The following is a 21168-nucleotide window of genomic DNA, read 5'->3' as shown; positions in this document are numbered from 1 at the left end:
AAATAAATAATTAAATTCCTCCAAAACACACATATTTCACACACCTGCAGTCATTTGGATACCAGCAGAAGGTGGGCGTGGAGGATGCCATCCTCTATCTGCTCCATAGGGCCCACACTCACCTGGACAAGGAGAGCGGCGCTGTGAGAATCGCGTTTTTTGATTTCTCCAGCGCCTTCAACACCATCCGGCCGCTCCTGCTGAGAGACAAGCCGACAGAGATCAGGGTGGACCCACTCCTGGTGACCTGGATTACGGACTACCTCACAGAGAGACCACAGTACGTCAGACTGAAGGGCTGCACGTCAGACACTGTGGTCAGCAGCACCGGAGCACCACAGGGGACCGTGCTCTCTCCCGTCCTCTTCACCTTGTACACATCTGACTTCCAGTATAACTCCGGGCTCTGCCACATGCAGAAATACTCGGACGACACTGCGATAGTTGGCTGTATCAAGGATGGACGGGAGGGGGAGCACAGGAGCCTGGTCGAGGACTTCGTGAGGTGTTGCGGGTCCAACCATCTGCAGCTGAACACCTCCAAGACCAAGGAGATGGTGGTGGACTTCAGAAGGAAGAAACCACATCTCCAACCTGTGTCCAGGTGGGTGGGTGGGGGTCGATGTGGAGGTGGTCAGGACCTATAAATATCTGGGGCTGCAGCTGGACGACAAGCTGGACTGGACAGCAAATATGGACGCAAAAACAAGCCACCACCCTCTGCACAACACCTTCACCAGGCAGAGGAGTGTGTTCAGTGGCAGACTGCTGTCCCAGTCCAGCTCCACCAACAGACTCAAAAACTCTTTCATCCCCCATCAGACTGTACAACAGCTCTCAGTAAAGGCAGGGAGGACAACAGATAATAGACAATGGACAATTTCTATCTGTATTTTGCACATCCATTTGCACTGTTTTACTTACTTTCATTTACACTGTTTACTATTTGCACCGTTTATTGTAGCTACTGTTAATTTTATATATTATATATATATAAAATACTTTATATTTTATCTTCTATTTTATATTTAATTCTATTCTTAAGGTTAGGGATTTTAATTTTGGTCTAATGTATGTTTTGTATTTTGTATGCTACTGGATACTTGAATTTCCCTCGGGATAAATAAAGTATCTATCTATCTATCTATCTATCTATCTATCTATCTATCTATCTATCTATCTGTGTTCACTGTTCATTGTACAATTTACTGCTTGTTTGCTACTGTTATTGTTATGTGTTGAATATAGTAAGAAGTTCTCATTGTATGTGGCTCTATAGCTCAGTGGTGAGAGCACTGGTCTTGTAAACCAGGGGTCGTGAGTTCAAGCCTCACTAGGGCCTGTGTTTCACTTTGTTTACTCCAGGGATCAGCTGATCGTGCTGAAGCTGGAGAGAAACAATGGGGTTTGAAGAAGAGGAGATATCAGTCTCCCATCATGGACAACATGAGATCACTTGGTAACCACATGGTGCAGAACCATCTGTAGCTCAACCTGACAAAGACTAAGGAGTCAATTTTAGATCTGAGGCTCCACTGACTGTTTCCATGCAGGGTAGTGTAGACATGGTGGAGAACTACAAATAGATGGACAATAAACTGGACAGGGCTACCTCTACAGGAAGGGCCAAAGCCGTCTCTATTTTCTGAGGTGGCGGAGGTCCTTCAACATCTGCCGGACCATGCTGAGGATGTTCTATGAGTCTGTGGTGGCCAGTGCTATCCTGTTTGCTGTTGTCTAATGGGGGAGCAGGTTGAGGGTAGCGGACGCTAACAGACTCAATAAACTGATCCACAAGGCCAGTGATGCTGTGGGAGTGGAGCTGGACTCTTTACAGCAGTGTCAGAGAGGAGGACGCTGTCCAAGCTTCAAACCATCTTGGGCAATGTCTCCCACCCACTCCACAATGAACTGGTCAAACACAGGAGGACTTTCAGTGCAAGACTCATTCCGCCGAGATGCACCACAGAGTGCCACAGGAAGTCATTCCTGCCTGTGGCCATAAATAAATCAATCAATAAACTGGTACTTGTAATGTTCTCTGGTTAATGTGCAATACTCGGATGAATGTACAATATTCTGACTTACCCTGTTACTAATACTGCAGTCTTTTATTATTAAAATGATCAGTACTCACTAATATTTTTTCATTACACTTCTGTTGGTCATATACTGTAGCATACACTTACTTCTATCTCTATATATTGTCATATACTGTGTTATAATGGACTATTATATTTTTACTATTTTTATTTTTATTTCATATGTATATACAGATTTATAAATTTTTTTATATTGTTAGATATTGTAATTATTATTTCTATTCTTTAATGTTGTGTGAGCACCTTGAGCGGCTGGGGAAAAAAAAGAATCAATAAAGTATTTCTGATCTGATAAAAGGGGTTGACAGTTAACTCAATGATAGAAAAGGGCTCCCGTCAGTAAAAAAGTTGGGAACCACTACCAGGCCAGTAGTTTTCAAACTGGGGGCTTGAGTAGGTTTCTAGGGGGTCCCCAGCAAAAAGAGGAATTTAATACTTTACATCACATTTTTGAAAGTACAGTAAGAAAAGAAATAGGGATGGTAGTTAAAGGTATAGTGATTCTAATTTGATCATGATTGACTATGAAGACTTTATTATCATCAAACCTAAAAAATGACTACTTTGGCAAGACAAAATCCCTCAGATTGGGGGTCCATGATCTAATGTGCATCCATTGTGGGGGTGCCTGACATGAAAACAGGATACCAGAACATTTATGTTCTGTTTACTACAGGAGGGATTGGGAGACATATTACTGAGTAAACACTGTGATGACTGTCAGAATGTAGAGCTATTTAATATTTAATATTTATTATAACAAAAAGATCACTTACAGTGCTTTTAAGTTTTCTTTTCATTCCCATCAGAGTGCTGTGCTAGCAACAAGGACAATAGGTTAATAATTCCTCAGTAAGTCGTCATAAAGGTTATTTAATTAAAAAAAAGAATATTATAGCAAACTCATGAAATATATTTGAACAAGTAAATATAAGGCACCATCATATTTTTGAACATAAAATAAAAAGTCCCAAATCCACAACTGTAGGCTACATAACACGTTTTGTCATCGTCAAGGTAACATGATATAATCATATAGTGTAATGATAAACTTTATTTATACAGCACTTTTCAAACAAACAAAGTGACAGAGTGTTTTCCATCTTTGAACCAGGATTAGCATCTCAGGACTGAGGCAAATAAATCAGGGACTATAAATAATACAGAAATAAAATGAAGTAAACCCCCAAAAATAAACATAAATAGTAATAATGAAACAGGTAAGACATGTTGGCAGTTAAACAGCATGCTAGAATGAATAAAAGTCTGTGAGGCTGCGAGCCGAGCTGCTAGCTCTGCTTGTTTCTCTGATAACTTAAGATCCAGACGTCCAATGACTAAAATCCTTCATCCGGTTCAAATCTAGAGTTAAAAAGCACCAAGATCTAAACAGTGGATGGTAACAATGTGGCTTCAGACTGGATAAACAGTCAATGTATGACAGCTTCTGGCAGACAACCACAACGCTGACGCAGGCACAAAGGGGATATAACGCCATTGACAGGCACAAATGGAAACATTTGGGATAATGTAAGGACAAAACTCAACTACATACAGAACATAGAGCTAGAGTTTATAGACTGTTTAATGAGGAAATGTTGCAGAGTAGAGCTTTAATCCATTAACAGTAGGGCTTCATTCGTGTGCTGGAAGTCAAGAATCAAGGTCTTGTATTCATGTTGTCCAGAACAACCACTGGAAGCAGTTTGCAGTTTGTGTGTTGCTCAAGGAAATACAGTATATACAGGTGGGTAGAGGATCTCATTAGTTCCTGAAGAAGAACTGTGGTCAGTTTTATTCATTCATTCATCAGATCGCTGGTTGGTATTCAGTATTCATTCATCATCTATCAGTGTTAGTGTGCTGATATCAGGAGCCCTTTATCTCTCACATGACACCAATTAAAACAGTCTTATCCTAGAACTCCTTACTGTGAGCTGCGATGCGACACACGGAGAGGCGTAGATTGCTTTGCCAATCAGTGTGGTTAACAAATGAATCTGTTCACTCCTATCATTTCCCAAAGTGTTCCTTCGAGCCTTAGCCGGGACTAAGGGCCCGAGAACAGTAGGATATCTACTGTAACGCAGACTGTAACAGCTATACTAGTGTCGTGGTTGATTTTCTTCTTCTTCACTGTAAAACCAGTTAAGTTAATTTAACTCAAGCAATTGTTAAAACTGATCACATGAAACACATACAACTAACTTAATTTTGTAAGTTAAAAATTTTTTTTTGATCAAGTAGCTTTAGTAAGTGACACTGACTTAATTTTTGTAATTTGTATTTGTACTGTGAAAACAAAAAGTAAAAAGTCCATAATCAAGAATGTTTATTGAACCTACAAAATTAAGTTATGTCATTAAAATAACTTTTTTTTAAACTAAAATTTAAATTAAGTTTGCGTTGCTTAAAGATTTTGATGTAATTTTTTTGAGATAAATTAACTGTACTGATTTTACAGTGTTGTTCACCCTCCATCCAAATTTTAAAATAACCACGATCAGGTTTGTTCAAAGTTGCTACAAAGTATTGTTGCAGAAAGTACAAGAAACAGAAAGTGAAACTCTTGCCAACCCATACCTCACTTGTGCAGGCCTGTTCCCAATACAGAGACTCTCCCCATCCTTCAATAACAAGCCTGTCTGCTCTGGCATCTAGCGCCATCTAACATTAACATTTTAATGTGTCCAATACTTTGGTTGATGACCAAATACCTGCAGACCGGATGAAATTCCTACCAGCCTCAGCTGTACATGGTGTGATAATTAACAAATGTTAGCATGCTGACATAAGACCCTGAACATGGTAAAAAATATGAGTATGTTGGCATTGCCATTCTCCCATTGCCACACTGTAAAACTGTCACCTCTGCTGTCTAATGTTAATTTCACTCCTTACTGCCTGAAGTTAAGAGACAATGTGAAAACACAACTGGGGCAGTTTTTGGTGAGCTAAATTAAAAATAGTCTTACAGGTCACTGTTTACTAACAGAGGGTGTCTGTCCTTTGCTGGACGGGCCATGTTAAAAAAATTTGGGGTAGAGTATATCAACTTCTCACACACACACTCTCTTAGAAATAAGGGTTCTTCCTCAAGGGCTGAGGTTCTCCCCAGAACCATTTGTTTCTGACAAACCATGTTTTGAAAAAAGGGCTCTATAAGGGTTCTTCGTAAGACTATGGGTTCCATTAAGGATTGTTGAAAGTATGGTAAATGGTTTTAATTAATTTTTTATTTTTAAACACGCATGCACCGCTACACCACTGCCTATTCCCCAAAACGAGAGTCCTACATTGTTACCAAATTATGAAGCCTTGTCTCATAGAAGGGACCTGGAAGTCTAGTTAGAAGACATTTGGTTGATATTGTCCTTATATAGCCCATATTCCTGAATACATTTGTATTAAACCAAATTACCACAAACTATTAATTTAGGGCATCCTACTATGTTAGAACTGTTGAAAAAATCTGAGGCACTCAAGAGGGTAGTAATTAAAAAAGCCTTAAATATCTCGCTGCTATTTACTCATAGTAACAGTTAAAAAACACGCCTACGTGTTTCAGCCATTCAGGACTTCATCAGGGGCAAAATGGTTGCCTTCCCCTGAAACGCCTAGGTATGTTTTTTGACAGCTATGAGTAAACGGCAGTGAGATATGAGAGGATTTTTAAATCACTACCCTCTTGAGTGCCTCAAGAGTCAACAGTTCTTTACCACAAACTATATCTGACACAAACGAACCCAAAGGTTTACTCTGTTCTACATGTGACAGGATGAGGTTTAAGAAAGATCCAATAGGTGGCAACATTGGACAATCCAGTGCTTGCCTCTTGCAGTGTGTATTTTCCACGTCCAGCCCCTCATTCATTGGCCCCTTTCATAAATCTGATTAATCAGCATGATTCCAAAGAATCCCAGAGACTCAGTGTTAGTCTGGAGTTTCAGTCAGTTGTAGGTGAGTAAATAACAAAAACAGGGATTGTGGAAATGTGTTAATATTGTCAGTAAGACAGTGCATAGTGACACTGCAGCAACATGGAGGTCCCATTTGTCTGCAAGCATCCTCTCCCTGCTGGCTGTGGAGTGACACAACTACAGTAAGAAATCCACAGCATTCTGTGGCAAGTTGAGCTGAAGTTAAAGGAGACCTATTATGCTTTCCCTTAGTTTTTATCATATAGCCTATAGTGCCTTAGTTTAGTTAGACGTGTAGCTAGCCGTCCTATTAGCTGACAGAGGCCCAGCCCCCAGAAACACTTTGCTCCAGTGGTGTCTGTCCTTTTACCAACATAATTCTTGTCTCATTTGTGGTCTGATACACAATTAATCAAATTCAGTGTCCCATACGGCTATTTTCCAAGCTAAGTTGCTGTAGCTGTCCAGCACATCAGCAAGTGGATTGGGCGGTGCTCATAAGCACTGATTGCTGCAGAGCATCACAAAGCCAGATCTCCACACTTAGTTTTAGTGCTGTGCCGGCTAGCCGCTGCCCCTTGGTGTGCTTCTACAAGTTGGCCAATCAGAAGAAAGGAGGGGGCCCTTAAAGAGACTAGAGCTAAAACAGCTTGTTTCAGACAGAGGATGAAGTGAGGGGCTGCATAAAAGGCATGTATAAGATAAATAAGGATTTTTATAAATGCTGAATCATGTATAGCTACTTTAGTGGAGTCCCAGAATAAGAATTTAGAGCTTTAAATTAGCATAATAGGTCCCCTTCAGCCATCTGAGTAAACAGTTCAAGTGGATATCTCCCAAAGTTACAGCCTGTTTAGTACAAAGTTCCCTGTTTGTGTTTCTCTGGAGTCTATTTGCTGAGTTGCAGCAATGTTTGCATTTTACTCAACAATGTTCCACTGACACACACAATGAAAAATGCTCACTTCACAATGAACACGGTTTCAGTTAAGAGTGCCATGTGTCAAAATATTATAGGCAGTATATAATATAAATCCTATCCTAAAAACATTAAAACGAGGCTTTAGATTTGAAACATGGACTGTAGATACACAGACTGTGTAACCATCCATCAGCTGCAGCTCTGGCACACAGCCTATGTGTCTGTGGTCAGACCCAATTGTTAGAATACAATTTTGCAGGTGACGAAAGGTGATAACGCCATAATGCAGTTTTTAAAAGTATGGACATGGTGGTGCTAATAAGGTGCAGAGAAGTCTGAGGTTTTTGACTGTTTGATGAGAATGTGTAACTTAGATGTAGGTTTGGATCACTTGGTGTGATGTTGTAATTCATATTCAAGTGAACCATTCAAGTTGCGCCTTTGAATTGTGAGTACGTTGGGTTTGAATTGAATTCAGTTGAACACCAGTCAAAACAAGACACACTGCAGACTGGCCTTGGAACTTGGAGCATGGTAAAACAGCCACTACACACTGCTTCATGTGATACGGTTGAGAATAAAACTCAACTCTTTTTTTCCCAGCAGGCTGATCAACAGAACAGTACTGGGCCACTCTTGCAGACACACCAACTTCCTCCTCAGCAAAAGAAAGACAAAGAAAGAAAGAAAGCTCTGTGCACAGGCAGGAAGAGGAGGTCAAGGCCAGAACAGAGAGACAGACAGAGAGAGAGCAAATAGAAACATACTATTCTTAGAGCCCCACAGGGGGGGCTAACGATGTGGAGTTTGCCTTCAGGCGGGCGTCTCTGGGGAACATGAATGTACAAAACATGGAAATCCATCCAATAACTTGACTTATCTTGTTTGGGAACAGTTGCTTACACCCGGTCCTAGCAGGAATTTGTAATGTTGCAATCACAAGAATTGCTGTGATGCAAATTCAGCCAGTCCTTGAATTATTTGCTCCAATCTGCCCAAGAATACTTGCAGATTTTCCAATGATCACTATGATCTGCCTTCCAGACTACATTCCCAAACCATTGCTGCAGTACTTTTACTTTTTCTACTGTCTTGGACTTGGTCAGTGGTCTCACCAAATATTCTAGTTCTAACATGTTGTTTTTCTGCAGTAACTTACTCCCTAAATGGGTATTGGTTTAATAAAAAATCCAGCTAGATTGGTAATTGACATTGTGTCAAGCTTGTTTCCCCATTGTGTCTTATTTCAAAACAAGAATTCATTGGCTTATTTCAAAACAAGAATTCATTGGCCGCAAAGTGCACTGACCCAAAACAATATCTTTGACTGCCTGATACCCCCATAGTGTAAGGGAAACTACTTAACACAGGCAAAAGTACAAAAAAGTGTTTGTGAACTCTGTACCGCCTGAAACACACACTAGTTGTTGATGTTTTTAACTCAACTGTCTTATAAAAACAGCATTTTATGCACAGCTGACATGACTAACATCTGGCATCCTGATGGAAATCTAGATGTTTCCATTTGTTCCATATGTGGCTTTGCTAGAATTAATAAAGCAGAGCTGTGTGTAAACCACAGCAGTGTGTTTGTTCTGTTTTTATTTTGCTTGCATGTGAAAGGCATGCAATTGAAGGCCTTTTTTCTATCCCACCAGCCCACCCCTTCAGCTGGCTTTACAGCCCCATGCTTCCTCTGCCGCACACTCACAAACAATGACAAAATGAATCTTACTGGACCACAGGTTGCATTCATATTTATGTACATACAATTTTATTTGTATAAAATACACAAAACTATGTCAAAGAGTTAGTACAAAATGGATGAACACGTCTTTTATAACAGTGTCAACAAAGTATAACAGTGCACATAGTAATGTATGTTGTACCATACACACATCTCTTCCAAAACTGAGAGACAGAAACATTTTCAAATCAAGAGACAGGAGAAGTTAGAGGACTCTGTGTCTGTGTGGGTACAAGGAGTGAAGTGAGGTTTCTTCTTCAGCTGAACTAGGCTGTAGTGATACATGGATCTGATGTCATCCAAATCTGCATGTGTGTATAAACCATCCACCCATCGGCCACCAAAACAAATGATTCTCTCCACCTCTACCGATCCCTGTAGCCTATATTGCCTTTTAAAAGATGTCAAGCAACGTGACAGGTGATTTCTTATATTGATGTACCAGTGTTTTCTTTAACAATTCACTTAAATGATTAGAAAGGCTGCTTTCAGTCATTTTGAATGTTTTAATGCATGCAGCAATGTCACTGCAACATTTAATCGTCAAAACTAAACTGTAGTACTAAACTTAACAGGACAGACAGGCGTCGGCAGATTTAAATAATCAATGAAGACTCTGCTGTGTGTCATGCATAACTGCACACATCGTCTCTCTTCACCCAGCCGCAAACCCATCCGCTATCAACAGATATAACTGTGATCCGCTAACACGTTCTACTCCCAACTTGTCAAATACAGCAGCTTTGTCAGTGACCCAATACTTCAAACTATGAGGCTGTAGGTACCCCTATGTGTTTTCCATGTACAGGGCTCTGCAGTCAAGTTAGAAGCCATTAATATGCAATATCCAGTTACACTTTGAAAATAATGCTTGTTGAGAAAAATTTCACATTTTATGAGTTTAAATGGTCACAGTTTGGTTAGGTTTGAGAACTACTTGGTTTAGAAAAATTTGTAGCTTGGGTTCTAATAAGTGCGAACATATATAAAGTAACTTAAGTTATGTTACACACATAATATAAGTAGGTTCAGTCCATGCATCACTACTAGTGCCAGTGCAGTGCAGTGCCACTGGTGATCCATCCAACTCTGGCCAAGATTAAGTACAAACAGACAACACAAAATAACTGATTGTATAAGTATTCCTCTCATTTAAGTCGATATTTAGAGGGGGCCACTGGTAGCAGTTAGTCTTAAGTCTAAGGCCGTATCAGCTTTGTACAAGAGGACATCCTGATTTATCCATTCATCTTCACAAATCCACAGAGTGGACTGAGCTCGGCTCTGACTCATTTAATCCATGACATTAACTTTATGTCCACTAGCTTTTCCAGGTGTTTTTAACCGTATCACACTGTCTTCATCAGTGGATGGAGCTGATACGGCCGAATTACTGACTATGGCATCATTAGGAGAGTTGCTTCATCGAGATAAGCAGTAGGCGAAGCCAATTCTCCGGTCGGGGAACCAGAAGAAGAGGGCATAGTTTTTAATGTGTGTCTTATGGCTTAGTGTAATAAAGGAGGGGGATCCCTATGCAATCAGTTACTTTTTCTATATGACAAAATCTTCCGGATGCTACTGTGTACTGTGCAGCCACAAAAATACCAACCACTTCCCTCCTGTACTACTCAGCCACCATTGTCAGGTTTCATTTTCACATTTCATGGCAACAGAAGTGTCTTGTGACAGTTCTACCACCAGAAAGAACAATATCTTTGTCTCTGCATGTATCAGAATCTATTTGTTCTATCTTTCCCCTGTCTCGTTTAATGCATTTGTGTCACATTTTAATCGTTACGCCAATGTTTAGTTAAAGTTATTATTTCTTTCATCCCACTCATGAAGACAATTTGAAAGCAGATGCTCTTCAGCTGGTCAGGTAGCACAGTGGATAAGTGATTGATACAAGTAGATAGACAAATTCAATTTGAACAACAGGTAATTAGTCACCTGATGAAAAGTGACCACCATCACCATCACCTAGGGGACTACTGGTCCAATGGTTGATTAGTTCAGGTCGGGGGGTATGAATGATGTGGGGCTTGATTGAGCAGCTTGAGTGAGAGTCTGTAAAACAACAGAAAGAGCATCAGCATTCATATCAGAACTTTGGACATCTTGCTCTTTTTGTCATGTCAAAATGTTAAGTATCTTAAAGCTGCAGTAGGTACATTTTATTAAATAATTTTTTGTCATATTTTCTTAAACTTTCACTATATCCTGACAGTAGAAAGATAATCTGTGATAAAATCAGGTTCCTCTGGCTCCTCCTAGTGCTCCTAATGGCATTTGCAAAAATGTACCGGGCCCTAATGAAAACAACCAATCAGAGCTGAGAAAGATATAAAGACACTTTAGGTTGGAGACTTGACGATAGTTGATTGTTGAGTCTCATTGGCGTCCTGAAGTGTCTGTATTTGACAACCTGGGAATGAGACTCAGCAATCAAACTGACATTACAGACCTGTTTCTTAGAGGTCTGTAATTTTCTAATAATTGCTGAGAAGTAACCGAGAAGAAAAGTATGTCATTTTGGTATTAATTATAAGAAAAGTTCGAATTTCCTTGAAAGAAAACCTCAATTTCAATCATTATATATACTCCATATATGTAGAAAAGTAATTACATTTTGGCATGTGTGTCTTGAGAATATAAATTAATTAATTGGAGGTGGACCCATTAAACACTTTCTTTATTTTCCCTCATATTTAGTAGCATATTACATAGTTTTTTTGCATAGTTCCAGGAAACATATCTAAACACAAAGCTACCTGTCCTCCTGAACAGCGACTGTCCAATCCCAGTTTAGCCACTGTTGTGTGTCAAGCTTTGGATTTCTCCACATGTTGAAGCCATGTGCAAGAGAGATACTCTGTATACAAAGGTTTGTTTATTTATGTTATAGCCTTTCCTAAAGAACAAAAATGTAAACTATGGATTGAACAGTGTTCTTGCCTGCTGTGATGTAAAATTTGACTAGCTATAACCTACAAAGACCGGACAAACAACACAGAAAGATTGTTTGCACCGACTTGTACAGATTTTTTTGTCTTTCACAGACAGGAAGGAGCATAAACCTTACGACTGAGGAGATACTCTAGAAAACACTCTGGAGTTCTGGCAGCAGAGGAGACAAAATCCTACAAGAACCCCAACTGATGCGTTTTCTTGTGCCAAAAAAAACATGGACGGCAACCAGCAGCTGGCACTGTTCATGTGCACTGACATTTGTGCTAAAAAAGGCCAAAAAAGGAGGTAAAAAGAGTTTTCAAATGAGTTCAAATGATTAAATAAACAGTAATCGGTAAATACTGACATTTTTGTTTATGTTTTTATCATTTTGATAATCACCTCAGTGTCCTAGATAACCGTTAACGTTAGCAATGTTAGCTAGTCCCTTAGTGGCCGAGTAGCCTGATTTCCACCGTTTAGCTAACATCAGGTTGCTATGGCTTTGGTGGTGTGAGAAAGGAGTGACAACGGAGGAGAAGTTAGCCATTGAACGGCAAAGAGGGACTGAGCACAACTCCTTAGAGCTGACTATCCTTCCATTAACTTGACAGTGCTTTCATTTGTTTTAGTAACCAGCTTTACTAGCTGACTGGCTACAAGAAGAAGAAGAAAAGAAGATATATATACTTTATTATTCCCCTATGCTTCAGTTCAGCTACACTGCGCATTTAGCTTTGATACAATATTTAATGATGCTGTCACACAAGCACTGACACTGGGATGATACCATAGAGAAGGATGTTTACTGGACACTGATAGGCCCAGAGAGAAAGCAGTGAACGTGGAAATGATCCCTCTGCCTATTGAACCAATGAACATGTTACAAGAGTCTGGCGAACATGTCATGCTTTGACAGTTAACTGTGAGAAATTAGGTGGTAAATGATACAAATTGGGTAACTTCAGGTTGTATTCAACACGCTGGCAAATAACTTAATGTGTAATGTTTCCAGAACATGTAATATCTGCTACGATGTTTCCGTGTGGTCATATTGTTATTACAGTAGGGACTTTTTTGATTTTTACTCGATCAGTCGGGTATCCACCATGGAAGGACCGAGATACACATTCCTATTGTAAATGAGCAAGATAACGGTGAAAAGATAATACAATTGTATTAATCTCATTTAAGTCAACAAAGTCAAGGTCATTTTAGACGACATAAACATAAGAAAAACACATTGTTGAGCAGAGGGACTCTTTAAGGTCAAGCCAGGTTATGTAAAAATATGAATAAAAAGAAGAATTAGGTTAATCAGGTCTTTGCTAATTACGAGACAGAGTCGGAGTCTTACAGTGTACTGTCCGAAGCCGTTTCTCTGTCTGAAGAGGAGGAAGCAGAGGATGGCAGAGATGACCGTCTGGGCCAGGGTGAAGAGGAGGAGGGACGACTTCACTCCTTTGCTTAGCCTCTGTTGTAAAAGACACACAGCACTCATGTTGACTTTTGCCATTACAACACACACAACACATTCAGGAGGTATGACAGCAGGCTCATCCTGCCAGCAGCTGGAAGGACATCAGGAAGGAGAGATTATTGAGTCATTGGTTTTATCAGCAGTTGCATATAAATGTTATTTACTGGCATTCAGTGTGTTTCATTTTATTTCATTTATAGATATGCAGGAAGACAAGACCTACCCTGCTAAATCTTGGTTATGGTGCTGGGTGGATTTCTGCCACACTTAGATCAATATCCCTTTATTTAGCAAGCTTTCAGCCTGTCTGACCTTCATCAGAGCGTACAGAATACAGCAATGGACCTGCACCTGGACCTGTAAAGCACTTCACGGTTTAGCCGGCACCAACATTGCTGAATTGCTGCACTCCTATGAGCCAGGGCGCAGTCTCAGATCCTCGGCCAGGGCTCTGCTGGCTGTTCCTGAGTCCAGGCTCCGGACCAAAGGAGACCGAACTTCCTGCCCAAGAGTCTAAGACTTGCTGAATCGGTGACATCTTTAAAATCACTTCTTAAAACATATCTTATTAAAAAAGCCTTTTATGTATTCTAGCACACTGTTTAATTTTCCATCATGTCTTATCTATTATATTAGTATTACAATGGGTATTTTATGCTTTACATTATTTATCTTTTAATTGTTTAAAAGAATTTGCCCTGGTGCGGTTAGTTTTGCAATATGTTTTATCTTTTTAATTGTTGGTACTTGTTTTTACTGATGGTGGTCTTTTATTCTTTAAATTCTACCTCACTTCTGTGTGATTTTATTTCTCTGAATGCTACAATCTGTTCACAAAAACAAACCTACATCCGAAAACCATCACAAAATCAGCATTAAACATTAAATCTTAAAATATGAAAGACACATTTGACTATACATTTTAACACTGACAAAGTGGCAGTTTAAAAAGACACTGTATTATTATTATTATTTTTATTATTTGTTCATCCTGGCTGCAGAAGCTCCACCTCTTGGTAAATGTAGCGCTATGATGAAAAAAGAACATAAACAGAAAGCATTACAATTTCACCACATATACATAGATTATAGCATAACACTGATATCAAAATCCTCATTGAGGCCTCACACAGACCTCAGTGAAGATCTCTGATTTATGATGAACATGATTCCTTTCAAAGACCCGTTTACTTTGTGATGAGATTGTAAGGCGCTGTTTTTAACTGTAGCTATATTCACATTGTCTCACCCACTGACTGTATATACATGAGCTCCCACCCCCTTTTCTGTATTCTTTGTGTTTTATAACACATATGGCTTCTATTGTAAAACAACACTTATTGTAAGTCGCTTTGGATAAAAGTGTCAGCTGAATTAATGGGATGTAATGTATAACACACACCCCCAGGTTTAGGACAAAGGAGCGGGCTGTGATACAGACATAGCAACTCAGGACTTTTAAGTGGCATCCAGTGGAATGTTACTGACTGGCCAAGCTTTTCAAACTGACCTCAATTCAATTAAACATGGTGTGTTTCCCTTCTGCAGGCCAGACTGAAGGCAAAAACAGACACAGAAACAAGCTAGAAATGGGGATGTCAACTCAGGTCTGTCAGAGCCAGCTCAGGATACCAAGTGACTTCTGTTCACACAGTCAGGAAACTGATTTAACACTGAATAACTCCAGAATCATATCTTGAAGAAATGCATGCAATTTCTGTGTGCATTAATGCTGAGTGGTATCACTTTTGGATGACTTTATAATCCTATTAAAGTTACTGATGTTCATTTATTGTCCGAGTTCTCCTGAAGAGCCAATGGGAGCAAATGGGCATTAGGCTTTAATGCATTATATAACTCATAAACTGTATATGTCATTGTAATGAGCTCATTCACAGTCTATCAGTGTGCAATACTGAGCATTTTAAAATTCTAAAGGAGTTTGTGCTGTATACTGGTGCTGTATTATACACTATAGATGTTGTTATCGCACTAAAAACGAATGTTTTGGTGCAAAAAAAACAAAACGCATCAGTCTGTTTGAGTTATGGCAATTATGTTCAGAATTAAATTGATTAGACTACTCATAAAAATTAAGTTGTTTCAACTAGTTTTATTTATGTCAACACAATTCACTTCAAAGGTTTATCTAACTCAGTAAATTAGAAGTTTTATTTTGCAACAATGCATTTATTTAAGTGGTCCACTACATTCACTGCACTATACTTAGAAATGTTTTTTTTTGTCCCGGCACAGAGTTTCTTGGTAGCATTATAGCAGGAGATGCCTACCAACACTGTCTTTTACAAAACCAATCATAAACACATAAAAACACAGGAATATATAAACAGTGTAGCATAAACCATTTTCAGGCAGAAACGTGCTTCATAAGTATTTGCAAGGCAATATATATGACTATATATCCAAGTTAATGTTAACTGGTTCAGTTGCTTTCTATTCCCTAAAACTGCAGGACGTGTGTACACATCCGCCAAATAAAGCTGAGAGTCAGCAATTTATTTTCAAAGTCATCATTATTTCAGAGTGCCAGTATGTCCCTGACCTTCTGCCCTCTGACTGTTTGGACTGTTTAGACTGAATTTTGCAATTCTGTCTAATTTCCACATTTAAATACTTAAAACGTTATCTACTCCTTCTACCTCATTATCCCAGAAAATTAAATCCCAGAATCTCTGAATATGCAAATGTTGTTTCAAGTTTTCCTGCTGGACACGAGATGTCTCCTCCTTCACTGTAAAGTCCATTCTCAGTGGATGTGCACTCGTGGATCACAATGTACAAGTTGCATACTGGACCAGGACTGACAAATCCTGCTGGTAGGCCCGCTCCTTAAAATCTGATTTTCAATGAGCACAGAGAAACTTTCCACTTTCAGCAGATGAATGTGAAAACATCCTTCTAGTGTCAAACTCTGCACAGACAGCATTCACACAGCACACTGTAGGAACAAGAAGGAACACTGACGAGAAATGAAGCTGATGGTACCCACCGTGGCGTAGTGCTTCTCAGGACATTGGTTGAGTGGCATGTTGGTGCAGGGTACTACAATGTTCTGGTCTATATCCACAGAGTAGATGATCACAGCCACCACTGACAGCACAGTGGACACCACGCTCACTATCAAACACACTTGCAGCTGAAAAAGCACACACAACATTTCATCTTTTAGAGAGAGTAGAGAAGTAGTAGTGTAGATATATGAGCAGCAGCTGCAGTAATATAAACACGACAGCAGTAACATAGCTGGACTTTAACCCTTTTTTTTTTTTTTTGTCCTGTCACAGACCTTTGGATGTGTTGAATATTTGCAGACACAGGGAGGAGGCCTCCCATGTATCTGAGCCGGTTGCCAATGGACAATACCTGATTATCAGTTCCAGCTAAAAATATTGTAATAATAATAGTTTTTGTTTTATGTAACAGTTATTTGATTTTGACCTTAAAGGTTCTATACTTTCAGAAGACTGTTCACTGTGACACCAGTGGCCGTTGAGTGAACTGCAGTCAGCGAACTGTTCACACTCTGTACACAGTGCATAGGTGCGAGCGAGCATCATCCATGACATCGGCCAAAAGTGACAGACTGAAAGTAAATGACAATCATATTCAGAATAGTGTTACTATCTGCAATGTTCTTATGTTTTATTTGGACCATTGACTCCATGCTACTAACTAGCTTGCCAAATCACCCCACCAGCCATCACTACGACGCAACCAATTAGCTGGTAAAGCAATTTTGCAAGCTATCCATAGCCAACTGACCTATCCATAGCCAACTGACCTATCCATAGCCAACTGACCTATCCACTCAGATAGTATTTTACAAGCGATAACGTTAACGAGCAGGCAAAGGTTAGCCAGCCAGCTGCAACCCAGCCCCCTGCTGAATAACGTTATCCGGCATTGGCTGCCCCGCTGCTGACCTGCAAACGGCAGGCCAGCTCCATCAGCCCCGGGAGTTTGGATGAAGCTAGCTGACAGTATTTTGCTATATTAGCTAGCTAGCAATTCATCTGCGTTAGCAAGTAAACTAACGTTAGCTAGCTAAACCTACACTATCAAGATATATTTAAAGCTTTGTAGTAATGTTAGCGTTGACTTTGAGCTGGACTCTGTGTTGTGGTGGATGTTGGTTGTTTGCTGATGTTAGCGTGATGTAGTGACACTTCACTAGAGAGTTGATGTCTCGCCTATTTTTACAGCAAGCGGTGCACGTCTCCCAGTCTCTCTCTCTCTCTCTCTCTCCCAGTCTCCCATCTCCCATCTCCCTCTCTCTCTCTCTCTCTCTCCCTCTCAGTCTCCCTCTCTCTCTCTCTCTCTCTCTCTCTCTCTCTCTCTATGGTAAACAAACCACACATGCTTTTTGGTTACCACTCTTCACATTTATGTTTAAACTATATATTGTAAATGAAATGAAGATGATTGAAATTTTTCATGGACAACATTATACAGGGTAAAGTCTACAGGCAAACACAGGGCTGTCAGCAGTAGCTCTGAAGCTGCCACGCAGCTGACCCGCTCTCGGTGTGAACTGAACACGCGTAGGAGACGCAGCCGTTATGTGCTGTTCGGACGACCTATGTGAACGGGGTGTGACAGTAGTATTGGTACTGATTGGTTGCTTTCGTTCAGATCCGGTGGATTCTCACAAATGCCATTAGGAGCACTAGGAGGAGCCAGAGGAACCTGATTGTTTCACATAATTCATTTTAAGTCTCAAATTCGGCCTTATGGCCATCAACATGATGGTTAAATGGAGCCAGCAGACGTGACGTACTGTGAGTTGATCTGCTCTCATTGGCTGCGCAGTTTATGTAGGAGGAAACAATGGCAGCTCGCCTGGTCACACACAATCTTGTATTATAGAACAGTACACTAAAATATGTTTCTGACACGATTTTAGGAGAGAAATAACAGAAGTAACAGAATCTTGATTCATATTTGATCAGCACTGCCTAGTTTGACAGTTGATCTGAGTTTGGTGTGTTGAGCTGGACTCACTGAGAGTGACCTGTCAATCACAAGGTAGCCCCGCCCTAAAGTATACCCTGCTTTATGGTCTGTTTTACTCTGACTGGGACCATCATTTACTAAATGAACATCATGCTGTATGGAAGAAGACTGAAACTAGAGATTGAGATCATAAACTCATCAGGAAACTGTTTACTGAGCTCATAAATAAAGTGTGAAGTTGGCTCATCTCTCCAGAAGACTGCATGGTATAGTTTTTCCCTTTTCAGACCTGGAAGCTCTGTCCATTATGTGTCTGTCAGTGATATACACACACTGTCTAGCTGCATTTGTGTGTGTATGTGTTGTTTATAGACTCACAATCTTCATGGTGCACTGCTTGTCCAAGATGATTGCAACCACTCCTGCTGTAATGAACTGGGAGCACACACACACACACAGACACACACACACACACACACACACACACACACACACACACACACACACACACACACACACACATACAGGAGAAAGGAAGACAGTCAGCACAGAGGAACACTACATTACATCACAATATTAAAACCAAAGAGGTTTAATAGAAGAGGTTTAAGGTTGTGTTGTGACTTTTTTTTCTTTTAGCAGAAATATAAATCAAAACAGATGAAAAAGCAGAATAAGACTCTCTCTCTCTCTCTCTCTCTCTCTCTCTCTCTCTCTCTCTCACACACACACACACACACACACACACACACACACACACACACACACACACAAGACTCACCATCAGGCCACTCCACCAAGGAACTCCCAGCCTGACCACCTCAGTGGCCTCAGTGAAGTGCAGAGGAATGGAGTAGGACATGACCATCAGCCCCAGCATCACCTGACTCACCTACACACACACGTACACACAAAGAAAATCAATTTCCAGTGACCACCACAACACGAAAACATGGTGGTTCAACATGGCAGCCTCTGTAGGTAGAACAGCTCATTCTATGGTAACATAAACACAACAATTCTTATTTTCAGAGTGTACGAGTTGTAGACTAACCCCCAGACATTTGGGCTCTCCTCTCTGGATGGCAGCGCGCAGAGCCTGCTGTCTGTCATTCAGCTTCATAACGTTCACATCCTCCAGCACCTGCACTGTCAGATCCCTGGCCACCGCCACCGCCATCACCTGCAGAGGACAGCAGAGCTCACTTTCCAAACAGCACGATCAGAGATGTAGCCCTTTCCCACATCAGACATGAGACTTCATTAATGGTCCTTTGCAATGTCCCAGCAAGCCATCATGTACAATACCGGGGCCCGAGAACTGGATGACCTACATGCAATCCTCATTAATGTTATTATGTGCGCCTCTGTATTTCCTGAGGGGATATATCTGCTGTGAGAAGATTTAAAATGCTTAAATAAAAATAAATCATACTAAGGAATAAAGTGAAATAAAATAAACATTGTTGTAGGCATATGTATTTCTTTTTCGTGTATGCATTTACTGTGTTATAGCTAAATTTAAAAAAAAGTTAATGATGAAAAAAATGTTAAAAAGGACAATTTTTTCATTAGCATTTAGCATTTGTCACGTAATAACTAAATGAATTTGTTGTGACATGAATTTGAAACTTACGGAAGCCGAGAACGGCCGTTATCTCGGGATAACAAATTAAATCATCCCGATTTCTTGAACTTCTTTAAAGGTCCAGTGTGTAAGATTTAGTGGGATCTGTACATACAAACAGCTCGTTCAAAGATAACAAAAACACATTGATTCCTATATTCAGGTGATTATACACCAATGAAAACATAGCTATGAATATTATATTCCATTTCTGCCAATAGATCCTCCTAAATGTTACACACTGGACCTTTAACTTAACCTTACTTGAAGCTTATCTGTGTTCAGGTTCAAATATATTTTCATAAAGATAAACAAATATGTGAACAAATCTTAGCTGTTTAAAACTGTCTGAAACATCTTGTTTGAGCCTGTTTAGTACACATCACGTCTACTATAACTAATCATTTTCCAACCATATTGCTGTTTTAGACCTTTCCATTTAAGTTGCATATTGGACCAGGTTGACTTGCAAACTATTTGTGATGTCACCAATCCTGCTGGTAGGCCCCGCCCCTTAAAAATCAGGTGTTCAATGAGTAAAGAGAAACTTTCCACTTTCAGCAGATGTATGTGAAAACATCCTTCTAGAGTCAAACTCTGCACATACGGCATTCAAACAGCACGCTGTAGGAGCAAGAAGGAACACTGTTGTGACTGGATGGGGGCATTAAGGACACATGATCTAAAACTCATTGGTATGGTCCTTTAAGACTGTGAGCTGGAGACTTGTGACAGCTAACAGTGATCACAGCATGCTTGTTACATGATACATGATATATTTTTATCCCCAGTGGTAACAGGTTTGTGCTGGGTTTGGCTGCCTCTCTAAAAGCAAAGGACCATTTCATGAGGAACATTGTCTCCACCTTCTGATACGATAAAGGTTTATTTCCCCAGGGTAAATGCCCAGTGTTACACAGTGTTAAAGACATATAGAACATGATGATGATCCAGTGGCGCAGCATGTTACTGTACAACAATCTTATCAAATACAGTTGGAGGTAGCGTATGCCTTTGTTTTTGGACAGAAAACATACTGGGATGTGTCCAACACCATCTCCCACCTCGGCCTGAGTCCAGTCAGAGCATTACACAGCACCATTACGGCTGCTACCATCTTGCAAGGATACGATGGGCGCTGCGATCAGTCTGGATGATCGTTCACATTTACGCACACATTACGCACAAATTTTTGCGTAAGCTTAGAACAAGATAACAAGATAAATGTAGGTTGTTGTCAAGGTATTAGAAAGCACAAAATGTTTTATTCCTACCTGTTTCTCTCGAGATTAGTTAACAAATATGTCCTCCTTTATAAGTTTGGGCTTCTCTCGACCACTCCGAATTTATGATGCGCCTCCCTGACTTCTCTTTTTTGGCAAGCGGGTTCGTGCGGGGATGTGTTTATTAGGGCGAGAGAGAAGGGGGGGGGGTATTGTTCTGT

The 21168-nt window shown here is 40.1% G+C and overlaps 1 protein-coding gene and 1 non-coding gene across 2 annotated transcripts; one reads left to right on the top strand and one right to left on the bottom strand.

The window, feature by feature from the left end:
* The first annotated feature begins 1269 nt into the window (after positions 1-1269).
* On the top strand, positions 1270-1342 carry trnat-ugu (transfer RNA threonine (anticodon UGU)). Its single transcript has one exon. It is a non-coding gene; the product is annotated as a tRNA-Thr (tRNA).
* A 7348-nt stretch (positions 1343-8690) lies between these two features.
* Positions 8691-21149, bottom strand: tmem176 (transmembrane protein 176). The gene is made up of 7 exons (XM_051386186.1): positions 20999-21149; positions 19152-19280; positions 18879-18989; positions 18476-18532; positions 16134-16280; positions 13001-13117; positions 8691-10761 (listed from the first exon to the last, which is right to left on the bottom strand). The coding sequence occupies exons 2-7, from the start codon at positions 19275-19277 to the stop codon at positions 10702-10704; spliced, it is 618 nt and encodes a 205-aa protein (XP_051242146.1). The 5' UTR covers positions 19278-19280; positions 20999-21149; the 3' UTR covers positions 8691-10701.
* Positions 21150-21168: the final 19 nt, after the last annotated feature.

This window comes from Dicentrarchus labrax, unplaced genomic scaffold, assembly GCF_905237075.1.
Source record: "Dicentrarchus labrax unplaced genomic scaffold, dlabrax2021, whole genome shotgun sequence".
Lineage (NCBI taxonomy): Eukaryota > Metazoa > Chordata > Actinopteri > Moronidae > Dicentrarchus > Dicentrarchus labrax.
The sequence above is the reverse complement of the archived record's forward strand: the minus strand, read 5'-3'. Positions and strand labels throughout refer to the sequence as shown.

Bases quoted from the DNA above. Each gene is read 5' to 3' on its own strand.
- tmem176 (XM_051386186.1), bottom strand. From the start codon at position 19,277: ATGGCGGTGGCGGTGGCCAGGGATCTGACAGTGCAGGTGCTGGAGGAT. The intron at 18,533-18,878 runs GTGAGTCTTGTG...GTGTGCTCCCAG, and splicing joins CTTGGTGGAGTGGCCTGATG to TTCATTACAGCAGGAGTGGT. The intron at 16,281-18,475 runs GTGAGTCTATAA...GTGCTTTTTCAG, and splicing joins AGCAGTGCACCATGAAGATT to CTGCAAGTGTGTTTGATAGT.